At 42.9% G+C, this 12,148-nt stretch overlaps 2 protein-coding genes across 2 annotated transcripts; one reads left to right on the forward strand and one right to left on the reverse strand.

Moving 5' to 3' along the window:
* Positions 1-189: 189 nt before the first annotated feature.
* On the reverse strand, positions 190-9,110 carry efs (embryonal Fyn-associated substrate). The gene is made up of 8 exons (XM_026352834.1): positions 8,982-9,110; positions 8,222-8,429; positions 6,194-7,507; positions 5,923-6,042; positions 4,118-5,062; positions 3,860-3,913; positions 2,568-2,825; positions 190-2,379 (listed from the first exon to the last, which is right to left on the reverse strand). Exons 2-8 carry the CDS (start codon positions 8,231-8,233, stop codon positions 2,194-2,196), a joined length of 2,889 nt encoding a protein of 962 aa, XP_026208619.1. The 5' UTR covers positions 8,234-8,429; positions 8,982-9,110; the 3' UTR covers positions 190-2,193.
* Positions 9,111-9,497: 387 nt separating this feature from the next.
* dhrs4 (dehydrogenase/reductase (SDR family) member 4) lies at positions 9,498-12,048 on the forward strand. Its single transcript, XM_026352835.1, has 9 exons — positions 9,498-9,635; positions 9,947-10,065; positions 10,295-10,472; positions 10,700-10,801; positions 10,921-10,991; positions 11,075-11,126; positions 11,408-11,542; positions 11,676-11,731; positions 11,839-12,048. Exons 1-9 carry the CDS (start codon positions 9,624-9,626, stop codon positions 11,951-11,953), a joined length of 840 nt encoding a protein of 279 aa, XP_026208620.1. The 5' UTR covers positions 9,498-9,623; the 3' UTR covers positions 11,954-12,048.
* The last annotated feature ends 100 nt before the right edge of the window (positions 12,049-12,148 follow it).

Below are 12,148 nucleotides of genomic sequence, written 5' to 3' on the forward strand. Positions count from 1 at the left end.
GAATGGGCAGATGTTGTCCTCGGAGTTTAATTTAATGATTTAATTGTCATTAAACTATAAGGTGATTTTATTTAAAAGTAAAAAAAAAAAAGAAGAAGAATTAAAAAAAAAAGCTACCCATTATTTCAGGCACGACAAACTTCAGTAATGACATTACACTTTTTCCAATCAATTATCCAAACAAATTTGTTTCATTGCAAAAGATGTATTTGTGCATTTTGAACAGGAATACAAGACAGACATCAAATGTAGTGTTGAAATTATAGAGGTGTAGGTCTGAAGTACTGTAGAAAAATGTCAGCTAATATAGATAACATACTCAAATGGGTTCAAATAGTGCAATAAACAAAAAAACATTTCTTGTACAAAAGAAATACAGCCGTATCATTGAACTGTAACACATTTTTGTTCCTTGTAAATAATCTATCAAAATTACCCTGGTGAAGGTTATGCATATATAAAATTTAAGCAAATTAAAGCCATGCAAAGGGTAAAACAAGGGACATAAAACCTGATGATAATAAATATATAGTTAAAGGTTACTTGCCGTTCATGCTCTCTTTATAGGTACAGTACGAAGCCTGTTTGGCAGACAGGTATTTATTAAGTAATACTTCAAATCCCCACAATGTGGCACTGCAGCAGTGGAAAAAATAAAAATCAGGAAGCTACAGATTCCTAAAACTATGATTTAAACTCAGCCACATAACAGTGAAAAGGATTCTGAAAAGCTTGACGATTTGGAAGTGAAAAATAAAGCTGAGTTTTAGGTTAAGTAATACAATATGATAAGCCAAAAACCTTTAAGCCGTCTACTATAATTATATAACTAACTTAGTGTAGCACCCCAAAGATCAAACTGTTCATTTCAGTTAATTATTGTAGTGTAAATGTACCAAACATGTCATTTATTCAACTTCCAGTTTACCATTTGTTCCCCCACGTTCATACTGCACGTTGTCTGAGCTGATGCTGTGCAGAAAAACACTTGTATAAGAAAAGGGCCCATAGACAGTAGGCCCAATAAAAAAAAATCTGTCAAGAGCAGATATGTATTTGGTTTTAAAATGCAAAATGCACCCATTTCAATCATAAACCTGTTCTTTACTTCATAGTTTATACTAGGACTGGGACAATGTTCTGATGATCAAGGTATAATGATTTTAAAGAACTGATTCATACCTTGATTTGGCAACTGTATAATCATGTAATACCATCAAACTGAAGTGTTCCATTGGTATTAATAATGACTGATTGCCATTAACACCCAGCCTTAGTTTGAGCCATACTGCCTCCCAGATATGTTACTGACCTGAAACTATCAGAGTAAGCACACTTGTCAAGCATCTTTTGGGAAATGAAGCAATGAAAGTCAATCACGCAGAACAAAACAGGTGGGGACATGTGAACTTGGTTAACGGGTTTTGTTTGCTGTCATGCAACTGTGAGAAAGAGCACGGTTATGCAATTTCACACCAGACTACTGTTACTCTCTATCAGCAATAGTTATGCAATATTATTTTTCTCTGTCAAACAGCACTTTCATTTTTCCTTAGGAGATGTTTAAGACTGCATACATGTCAAATTACAGATTGAGTGGAAATGGGTACTACACAAACACAACTCGTACTTACATTATGGGTGGATGTTACTCCACACCCTAATTAATTCCTCCCATATTAAGCCCAAACCACTGCTTCTACAGCCCCAGAATGGTCACAAAAGGCCTTTTAGGTATCACAGTAAAATGTAGGTCAGAACCAGGATGTAAGACTTCCTTCTGTGCTATTTTTGGAACAGTGGGGATGGCTAAATAAATAGAGGAAGGAAGGGAAATGGCTATCATGTGAAGAAAGAAAATACATCAAACATATTAAAGCAAAGCTCCCAAAATAGGCAGTCTGCACAGACAGTAAAACTCACAGGGGTTCTTCAAATATTCAATAAGTTAACACTCAAAAAGACAAGTGTGCCTGGCAACAAAGCACAGAGGTCCGCATATAAACAAAGGCAAACAGAACCAACAGTCTAAACCCAGTTTAGTAACAGCTTCAGTGAGGCTAAACACGATCCAAATCTCTTGCTTCAATCCCACTCAAACCAAAAGTAATAAAAGAGTAACAACAAATAAGGCATTTCAAAGAGAGAAAATATATGTAGTGTAAACAAAGTTTACGCAAGAGATACGAAATATCATGAAGATATTTCTGCCAGACGCTGGAGAAGAGTGGAGAAGCCAGCAGCTTGTTGAGAGAGCTCTGCAACACGGTCCACCATTTCCTGGGAGGCGGATACCGAGGGGTAGTTTTGTGCAGCACCCTTTGTTGCCATGACAACTGCCTTCAAGGCCTGGCAGAGTCGTCCCCCGGAGGTTGTGATCTGAAATTGGGAAAATCTATTTTAAATATGATACACGTTTAATTTTACTTCATGAACATCTATGTATATTTTAGGAAACCTACAGAACAGAACCTGTGCCTATCATGTCATATATTGTATTTTCCCTTTAACATACACATTCGACTTTGTCTCATACGACTTCGAAAGATGAGGTTTACTGCACAAACCTTGGCCCGGAGGTCAGCAGAGGTGAGAAGGCGGGAGAGTGTATCACCAATAAACACTAGTTTGTGTGCCGTCACAATAAGACTTTTTCCTCTGGCGACAAAGATGCGGGGCGGCTGGTTGCCCTGCACGCTGCTAAACAGCACGTCTATGGCGTCTGCCAGGCAGGATAGGTGGGCAAGGCTCTGCGAGGAATAAAAGGACAGCAGCTCCGAGTCCTCCAAGGAGAGAGACACCGGCAGAGGAGGGGATGGTGTCAACTGTTCAAGAAAAGAGGAAATTTGTATTTGTAAGTGAAAGGTCGCACATAAATATATGCAATACTATGTAGGACCACTAGCACTAAATGTATCATTAACTTTAGAAGAGATGACACATCTGAGAAATTAGATGCTTAAAATATTGTTAACCACATGGAAAATGAATGAGTCACTCAACTACTTTCATAGAGCCAGCAACTGTACTGCTCATACATTACATTACATTTAAATTACTCTTTAAATAATTTGAAAATAATTCTTTCAGCTTCTCAAATGTCAGATAAATTATAGCCAAGCCTGAGTAATAACAGTGCTACAATGGTGTAATGCTCAAACTCAGAGAAAGACACAAACACACGCATATAGTAAGTGCCACTGTAGAAAGAATAACTGAATTCATGTTTTCTTTCTGTCACTTATTGTCCTGTAGTTTCTATTCAATTCAAGGCAGGACTGTTAAGCTTTACAAGTGATCTCTTGTTAGTCGGCTGTTGCGTAACCAAGACAACTAGCAAGGATTGGGAACATGCAGACTGAGCGAAAAAGAGACATGATCTCAGCCTCAATGGAAAACAGAAGCGGCTTAGGAGATAACATGGGGCAATAGATTAGATTTAATTGTATGTTGTGTGTTGTTACGTCTCCTACTGCCGGCCTTGATGTTGTATCCTCAGAAAAACAAAGAAAGTTTGAACACTATGTACACATTGTGTCACACAGTGACAAATATATCCATGAGTCAGAAATCCATGAGGGGAATGTGACAAAGTTAGATGATGCGTGGTAAACATGAGGACGACATGAGAGTAAAGACGGGTTTAGACCACATCAGAAACCAAAAGAGCTGCTGCAGACTGGATTAATGAGTCACAGCGCTCATTAGTAAACAGAGCATGCTGTGAACACAGAGTGAATCAATGACTTATCTGTGTAGACTTGCTGTATGCCTTTTTGTACTACAAAAATTGTATAACAATTTGTAGAATGTCAGAGCTGAGGATTATGTAGGTGGAGGCACAAATACAGGGACTTACCCTTGTCTCTAGGCCATTCTCAGTCAGGGCATCGGGAGGAGGCTCAGGTTTACCCTGGTGTGGGAACGACAGAACAGGCATCTTAACATATATGTTCAGAGTGTTTTATTGTGAAAGAACCACAAACATAAAAGTAAACGTTTGCATAGACAACATATGAATAGCTAGAAAAAAAGGCCAAGATTTACTAAAGAAAAAACAGAAGAAACAAAATAGATCAAAATAACATGAAGAGAAAATGTCACCATGAAAACTCACCTGCAGCTTAACATATCCAACACTGTCCCCAGAAGGTACTGGGGCTGGGATTGGAGTCAAGCCGATCCCAGCATACTCATTGCTGGGGTCATCTTCTCCATCGACTGGGCCCATTGTGAGAGTCACGGTGGGGAGAGTGGGAGGCAAGGGGAAGGAGGGCTGAGGAGTTGGGGGCAGGGGTCTTTCCTGGATCCAGCTACCTTTACGAGAGCCCATCCCACCTCCAGATGACTTCCCATCAGGCACTGGAAGAGCGGGCAACGGCCTGCGGGACAAGGATTCTTGGGAAGGCAGACGTGGTCTTCCCTGAGCCTGCAAGAGGAGGGTGCAATCCTCAAGGGAGCGCTGGACCAACGACAGGAGACCTTCAGATGGAGGAGCGTTACCGATAGCGGATAATGCTGGGAGAAGGTCTGACAGAGAAACCCAGGCCTGTTGAAGAGGCGGTGGGGGGTCACCTGAATGACTGGCTTTCCAGGTCGATAGGATATCGGCCAATGAGGTGGCAAGATCCCGTGACGATAAAGTAGAGGCCGAGCCAGAGGCTGTGTTCAGCACTGACTGGACAAGGCTGGAAAGTGAGGCTCTCCACTGCACATCACCTGAACCATTACTGGAAACAGAGAAGCGGCGGGTAGAGGTTGAGGAAGACGAGGAAGAGTGAGGGAGGACTTCGATGTTCAGAGCAGGCATGTCATAGATGCCGCAGTCAGGCTCAGAAGAGTCTCGATTGTGATCTCCACCACTGCTTCGTTTCTCAGTTCCAGGAACACAATAGACTTGCCCAACCTGGGCAGCATCCTCACCAGAGAGGCTGGTTGTGGACTCCCCTGGTCCCAGAGGGATGCCTGGAAGAGTAGGGACACTGTAGACTTCATCATCAACTTCATCAGGCTGGATATCTGACTTGGACACATTCAAAGTGATGGTAGGGACATCATAGACCTATAAGACAGGAGAGAACAAAATGAATGTTTCTGAAAACGTGTGAGTGACCAAACTGAAAGTGGTAAAATAAAACTACTGCATATCTGTAAGCAGATGCAACAAAGTCACTGACTGCCAGTGTGAGGAACACACTCAAAGGAGCCCTTTGAGGGTAAAAATCTGTTCCTTTGGACTGTTGTACAAAGACTCCCTGCTTTGAGGTATAAAAGGAGGGAGTCTGCACACCACATACAGTAACCACAGGCAAAGAGGAAAAAATAATCCAACAGCTGGCAGATACATTTAAGTACATTAAAGGGGAGACCAATGGGGGCAGGGTGGTGGTGGTATGGCCTTGACATGGCCTTGACAGATGGGTGCGACTGAGAGAAAATAGAAGCAACATTTGGACTGGATAGACAGGCTCCCAAAGCAGGCAGAGACAGGTGTAGCGTCACTTGGAAGGGGGCAGGGAGACACGCTAATAGTGGAATGTGGGAAGAAACGGTGACAAGACATTTGATAGTGATCTCCTGTGAATCGCTTAACTTGTGCAGACATGACTATGAACACAACAGTCTGTCCCAGTTCCCAGCTATTCTTTTGCAAACTACAACTCTGGATTACCATTGCATTGTAATAGAAAAATATACCAGCTGGATATTCATCTGATCAAAACCTGACCAGAAAAGATTAAGACAGCAAAATGTTGCATACTGTAAGAAGACTTACATAAGATAAATAATATTCTTCTAAAGTTTACATTTCAGAAACAATTGACGTACCATAATTATTAATTATTTAGTTGTGAACTGTGATTGGAGATTAAACAAGCCAAAAGTGATTAACCAATGCAAAGGGAAAAGAGTTATCTTTACCTCTGTCTCAGATTCAGCTTGTGGCGGCACACTGCGGGGGGTGTCATAAATGCCATCATCATCCCCAAGGGCAGATGGGACTGGACGCTGCCACCTGCCACTGGGAGGAGTATCATAAACCTAACAAGACGACAAACGCACAAAACTTAGTTATGATCGAGGGTCTCATTGTATTCAAAATATGCATAAGGCTGCTTAAAAACAATAACGTGACTCTAAAAAATATAAGAACAGTTTCAACATTATGGTAAAGGAAGCAGCCACCACATACCTGGTTATCTAAAGCATCTGACTGATCCTGTTTTTCTCCGTTTTTGCCGATGTTCTCCACACCATTATTCATCCTTTGATCCTTACTCTGAGGACTTCCCCGCAGTTTGTTCTCTTGCTGCAGACTTGCAGAGGTGGCATGAGCAGTCGGTTTGGGAACAGAGTTGCAATCAGCTAATGCAGGTGTGGTTTGTTGAGCGTCTTTCCTTGTGACACTCCTCACTGGAGGTGCTGGGGGAGGAGGCTTGCGGGCAAAATTTGGTGATCCAGGAACCCTGACTTGCCCTGCTCTGACCAGCAAAGGGGAACCTCGATGACAGGCCAGGCTGGATTTGCCCCTGGCAACAGCAGAGTTGGGTGAAACTCCTTTGGGCAGAGGTCTGGGAGATGCTTGAGCAGAGGATAACTGAGATGGGTGCTGGTGGGCCAAAAAAGTGGCTGAAGTCATATGAGGGCTTGCTCCCACAGGGGTGGGTGTCTGGTACATCCCAGGTGTGTCCTGGTTCACTTTGGGATGGGGGCTTACAGGTGTTCCACTGTGTACAGAAGCACCATTAGAGCAAACAGCAGTGGCCACAACACTTCCTGTTGGGGATTGATAAACATCATCACCTGCAAGTGGTGTACCTTTGGGTACCAAGTAACAGTCATCTGAGTCTGACGTTAGTGTTTCTCTGGGTACTAGATATGTAGTGTCCTCTGGCTCATCAGTTGCTCTTGGCACTCCAGTAGGTGAAAGGTACACAGACTCTGAGGACATGAGGACTCCAGGCTGCCTGGCCTGAGCTGTTGAAGGTATGGGAGTTACTGGAGTCTGATAAAGTGTTCCTGTCATTTCTGTGCCACGTCCTCTCAGAGAGGGTGACCGTGGACGCCCTGCCACCCCAATATCCCAGTCAGGTCTGGGCCGAGTACCAGAGCTGGAGTGGGAGCGTGGACGCCCACCCTCCACTCTACGGAGTTCCCCAGGTCTCGAGTTAACTCCAGCTCCTCGTCCCTCACCCACAGGAGGTGGGGAGCGATACACCCCATCTATGTCCTCTGCACTACTGCTGACGAAAGGGGGACCAGGTGACAGGTAAACAGAATCCTCGCTGGTTCCACGATGGAGTTCTGAGCCCGGGGCTGGGGCAGTCTGGAGGAGACGGAGGCGATTGGCAGGAGCAATGCCCTGTCTGCCATGCAGGGAGCAGAGCCACCAGCCAGGCCCACCACTCTGCTCCTGTTCAAGAACCATTAGGATGTCACCCTTCCGGAAAGCCAGCTCCTCTGGGCTCTCAGCTGTGTTATCAAACAGCGCCTTTGCTAATACGGTCTAAAAAGTAGGAGGAAAAGAAAGTAGAAATTAGAAATACAGACCCACCCATTCTGTGATTCACACACATGCCTAAATTCAGACAGGCTAGTGTCAACTGTATACCACAAACAAACAAGTACAGTGATATGGCAAAAAGAAGTGAAGAGTAATAAAAAGGTTGATTGTTTAGAGCTGTTGAATGGAGAGTGAATAGGGAAGATCTCATAAAATGCCCCTGTGAGACATAGAGGGACAGGAAGAGGATCGGGGAAAAAGAAAAGATGGAAAATGTAAAAGCCAACTCAAAAATTCACAGCTGCATTTGTAACCATGAAGCAGAGAGAAAAGGGAGCACAGTCAGGGAGGATCAATGACCGAATGGACACAAGGGCTTAATGGTAATGAGCGAGATGAGAGGGAGGGGGAGGGGATGAGAGGCACATCTGTCCCTTGCTGTTTAGGGTTTAATTGCCAAGCCAAAGCCAGAGAGTCAGGCCCCCTTTCATTTTCTAAACCAACCCCCCAGGGACAACCAGGCTCAATTGAGCCACGTGGGACCCTCTTAAAACTGTAATAAAAGCAATGAGTACCCAGATAAAATATCTAGATAAGGTGAGATGACAAAGCAACGTGCAAACAAGCCCTGTTAAAAACATATTACAGATTGACGTGGTTTCCATTTGTCGATCGTTGTGATGAAATTGCATGCAGTGAAATAAATACTGTACTCACGGAGACAGACATTGTTGATAAGTTAACATGTACGTCTCTGAGAAACTGTAACCCAAGTGTCCAGGTCAGTCGGGGTCATCCATCTATATCAGCTGTGCTTCTCAGAGATGTAGTGGTCGCCAGAGAGACTCGGTGCCGAGGCACAGCTGGGTCTGGGCAGGACTCATCTCACAGCCTGGGTGCCTCGTCGTCCGCCCTCATAAGAATCCTGTAATCCATTTAGAAACGCCTTTATACGACTCTACTATAACACACTGGTGCAGGTTTAACGACGTTAGCTAGGTTAGCTAACCTCGATGGATACGTAAGTAGATACATGCGAAATGAAAGGTAGACAGTGAGCGGCAACACCTGTCTTATCCTTTCCACGCCCAACCATGTTATGTTAGGTTACGTTAAGCCCATTCAGTGAAAGCTAACGCTAGCTTAGCATCACGGATAAACAGGCAATGCAAGCTCGTTGTCACATACACCGCATGTAGCCGAGTATGTATCAGCTGTCTATGTGGAATGATAGCTAATTCATCCAAATATGAAATGTATATATTAATGAGAGCGATGTTGTCGCGGCCTAGCTCACAGCTGCTACCTAATGTTAGCTAACGTTACGTTAACGGTGGTTATCTTCATCGCCTGTCGCTGCTAACGCTAACCTTCAGTTCACAACAACAATGGCACCGCGGGATAAAACCGCTGCAGCCGAGTGTGTTTGCTAGCCAACGTCTGCACCCGAAGACGTTCTCATATCTGGCGTAATTACCTTGTTCTTTTCGTGTCGCCGATAAACTTCGTATCGGTGTACAATCCCTGATACGGGGAATCACTTCTTTTCAAGCGTGAAAATCTCTGGCCATCAGCGTTCAATCATCTTCGGCGATGACAACAACTTGATCTCCGCCTCCTCGCTCAGAGGTTTACGCACTTCGCTGATCTATAAGCATAACACGAGCACCAGCGCCATGTTTAGCCCCCTGATTAGACCAATCCATACTCTGTGAAGTCGGTTGGTTTTCCGCAGCTTGGCGTACACGTCTCGTTTGATTGGCTCTTTGCTTGTGGGTTGCGTTTACGTCCCCTCGTTGTGGCCATTAATGGCATAACTAAACTGTAAATGCAGATAAAAATAAAAAATGCAACCAACCAGTAGCATTAACATCGCTGCAATAAAATCTGTCTGTATTTTCTGTTGTTTTCAACCAACATTGATGTGACATTAGGTTATACAAGTAGCCAAATGCGAGCTGCTGCCCGCCTCAAGGCTTTTATTTTGACAGTTGGATTTTAACCCCGGAACACTCACAGCAGGCATCCATTAGTCGTCAGTAGTCCAAAGGTCCTGGCAATAGACTCTTAGAGTTTTTGAACAAATCTTTCCTCTGCATAACTTCATGTGCAATTTTGCATGAACGTCAGGGTGAGATGATGCATTTGACACGTTTGCAGAATTATTTTTTTCATATATGTTGTACATGAATCTACTACGCAAACGTATAAACTTGAATTGTGCTGCGCGAGTCTACCTTTGTAAATAATGTGTCCCTGCTTCATGATATATAAAACAGTATTATTATTACTCTAAGTGACTGTTGAAAAAAGCTGTAACATCATTAAGACTTTGCTTATCACACTTATTGTGCAGCACAGCTGTCATAGTTCAGCTGCCCTCTGCCCTAGTTATGAAGTGTTTTTTAAGAGTAGATATCAGTGATTATCCTTTGTTCACAGGTCATGTTGAGAAGTGCTGTCAGGTACCTGCTCAAGACTAATCCTGTTGCTGGACAAAGAAGTATGTCTCAAAGCAGTCTTGCAGGAAAGGTAGCCATAGTCACTGCCTCTACAGATGGGTAAGAATGATATTTGTTAACTCCTGTATTGTTTTTTACTGCTTCAAAATGACACTTACAGGGACCAAGAAAGTGCCACTGGCAAGGATTTCTTTTATGAAGGGATCTCAAGCTGTTTACCTGGATTTAACGTGCATATCATTGAAAACAGGAGATTTGTGATGATGACCAGATGCCGTAGGTTTCACCCATTGCAGAGCTGTCATGGTGCTTTTCTCCACCTTCCCAGAATCGGTCTAGCTGCAGCTCAGGCTCTGGGCAAGAGAGGAGCCCGTGTGGTGGTGAGCAGCCGGAAGCAGGCCAACGTGGACAAGGCTGTGGCCCTGCTGCAGAGTCAGAACATCCTGGTAACTGGGACCACTTGTAATGTTGGTAATGGAGAGGACAGAGAAAAACTGGTTCGAACGGTGAGTACTGACAGCAGGTGATGATGCATCTGAACAATCATCCAAGGAACATAGGCGATTTGAGGGAAACTGTTTTTTTTTATCAAAAAATATTTCTGCACCTAAAGGTAACATGATATTGGTTTATTTTTTATTTTATCAAGCAAAGTAGGAGGACCCCCAGGAACCATCATCAATTAACTTAGGCCCTGTTACTGCACACCCATCAATGTGTTTGCATTGAACAGGCTCTGGATCAGTGTGGGGGTATTGATATCCTAGTATCCAATGCAGCAGTCAACCCTTTTTTTGGAAACATCATGGACTCCACAGAGGATGTCTGGGACAAGGTACATAATACAAATGTGGTGGTATATGTAGACAGTTCTCGTTAATATAGCAATATTTATATAATATAGATCAAATGTATTTATCAGATGTACTTAGCACTTTCTACATTTGTTTCTAGATCCTTTCTGTAAACGTGAAATCAGCTTTTCTCATGACCAAGTTGGTGGTGCCTCATATGAAGAAGAGAGGGTAAGCGACAAACTCTGAACTAGCTCTGTACTATCCAAATGTCCAGTAATAAATATTATAAAACTATTTAATGTCTCTTTCAGAGGGGGAAATGTGGTATTTGTGTCATCTGTGGCTGGATACCAACCAATGCAGGTCAGTGAGAGTATAAGCAGAACATTTACCTCCATTAGTTTTTATTACATTTATAGAAGCAGGTTAAATGAGCTTAAATTCTAAGTGACATGAAATCTATGTGGGCGTGTAACAACTTTCAGTGTGTGTTTCTTTTTTATTCATGGTGTAATATGTTTTACTTTTGACTGTAACAACTTGATATTACTATTAAATATTCATTATTGGACAGGAAGAAGACTCCATATGTTTAACTGTGTAACTGAATTATCTGTGACATTGACATTTTCATATGTCTGCAGGCTCTGGGTCCTTACAGCGTGAGTAAGACAGCCTTGCTGGGTCTGACCCGGGCGCTGGCTCCTGACCTCGCTCTCAGTAACATAAGAGTAAACTGCGTGGCCCCTGGAATTATTAAGACCCGCTTCAGTGCTGCGGTGAGGAGAAAATATCAAATATATAGGTTGAAATGGGATTTATTCATTGTCATTATATATTTTGTTGTTCTTTGCACCTTTATACAACCTGAGTCATGTCTTCTTGATTTGATGAATGCTGTTTATTTCCCAGTTGTGGCAAAATGAAGGCGTAATGGACGAGTTTAATAAGCAGCTCAGCATTAAAAGGTACAGTTCACAAGCACTTAGAAGCTTCTCACCAACATGCTGGACAACACCTAAACTTGTGACTAATGTATCAATAACATAACATTTTCAAATGCACTTTCATTCAGAGTTGGAGAGCCAGAGGAGATTGGTGGAGTGATTGCTTTCTTGTGCACTGAGGAGGCTTCTTACATTACTGGAGAGACCATCACAGTGACCGGAGGGATGGGCTGTCGACTCTGAACCTGCACAAAACAAAACTAATTTGCACTTAATTGTGTGTTTCTGTGTGCAGATGAGCTTTGATAATTTTTGCATACTTGTAAGAAAAAAAAAAACATTAAAACATTAGCAATGGCACCGTGACATCAAACAAATATTGAAGATTTCTAGTGACTCCTCAGTAAATTTTCTGTGAAAATATTTCTAGAAATGTTC

The sequence above is a fragment of the Anabas testudineus genome, chromosome 18 (genome assembly GCF_900324465.2).
Source record: "Anabas testudineus chromosome 18, fAnaTes1.2, whole genome shotgun sequence".
Taxonomy (NCBI): Eukaryota; Metazoa; Chordata; class Actinopteri; order Anabantiformes; family Anabantidae; genus Anabas; species Anabas testudineus.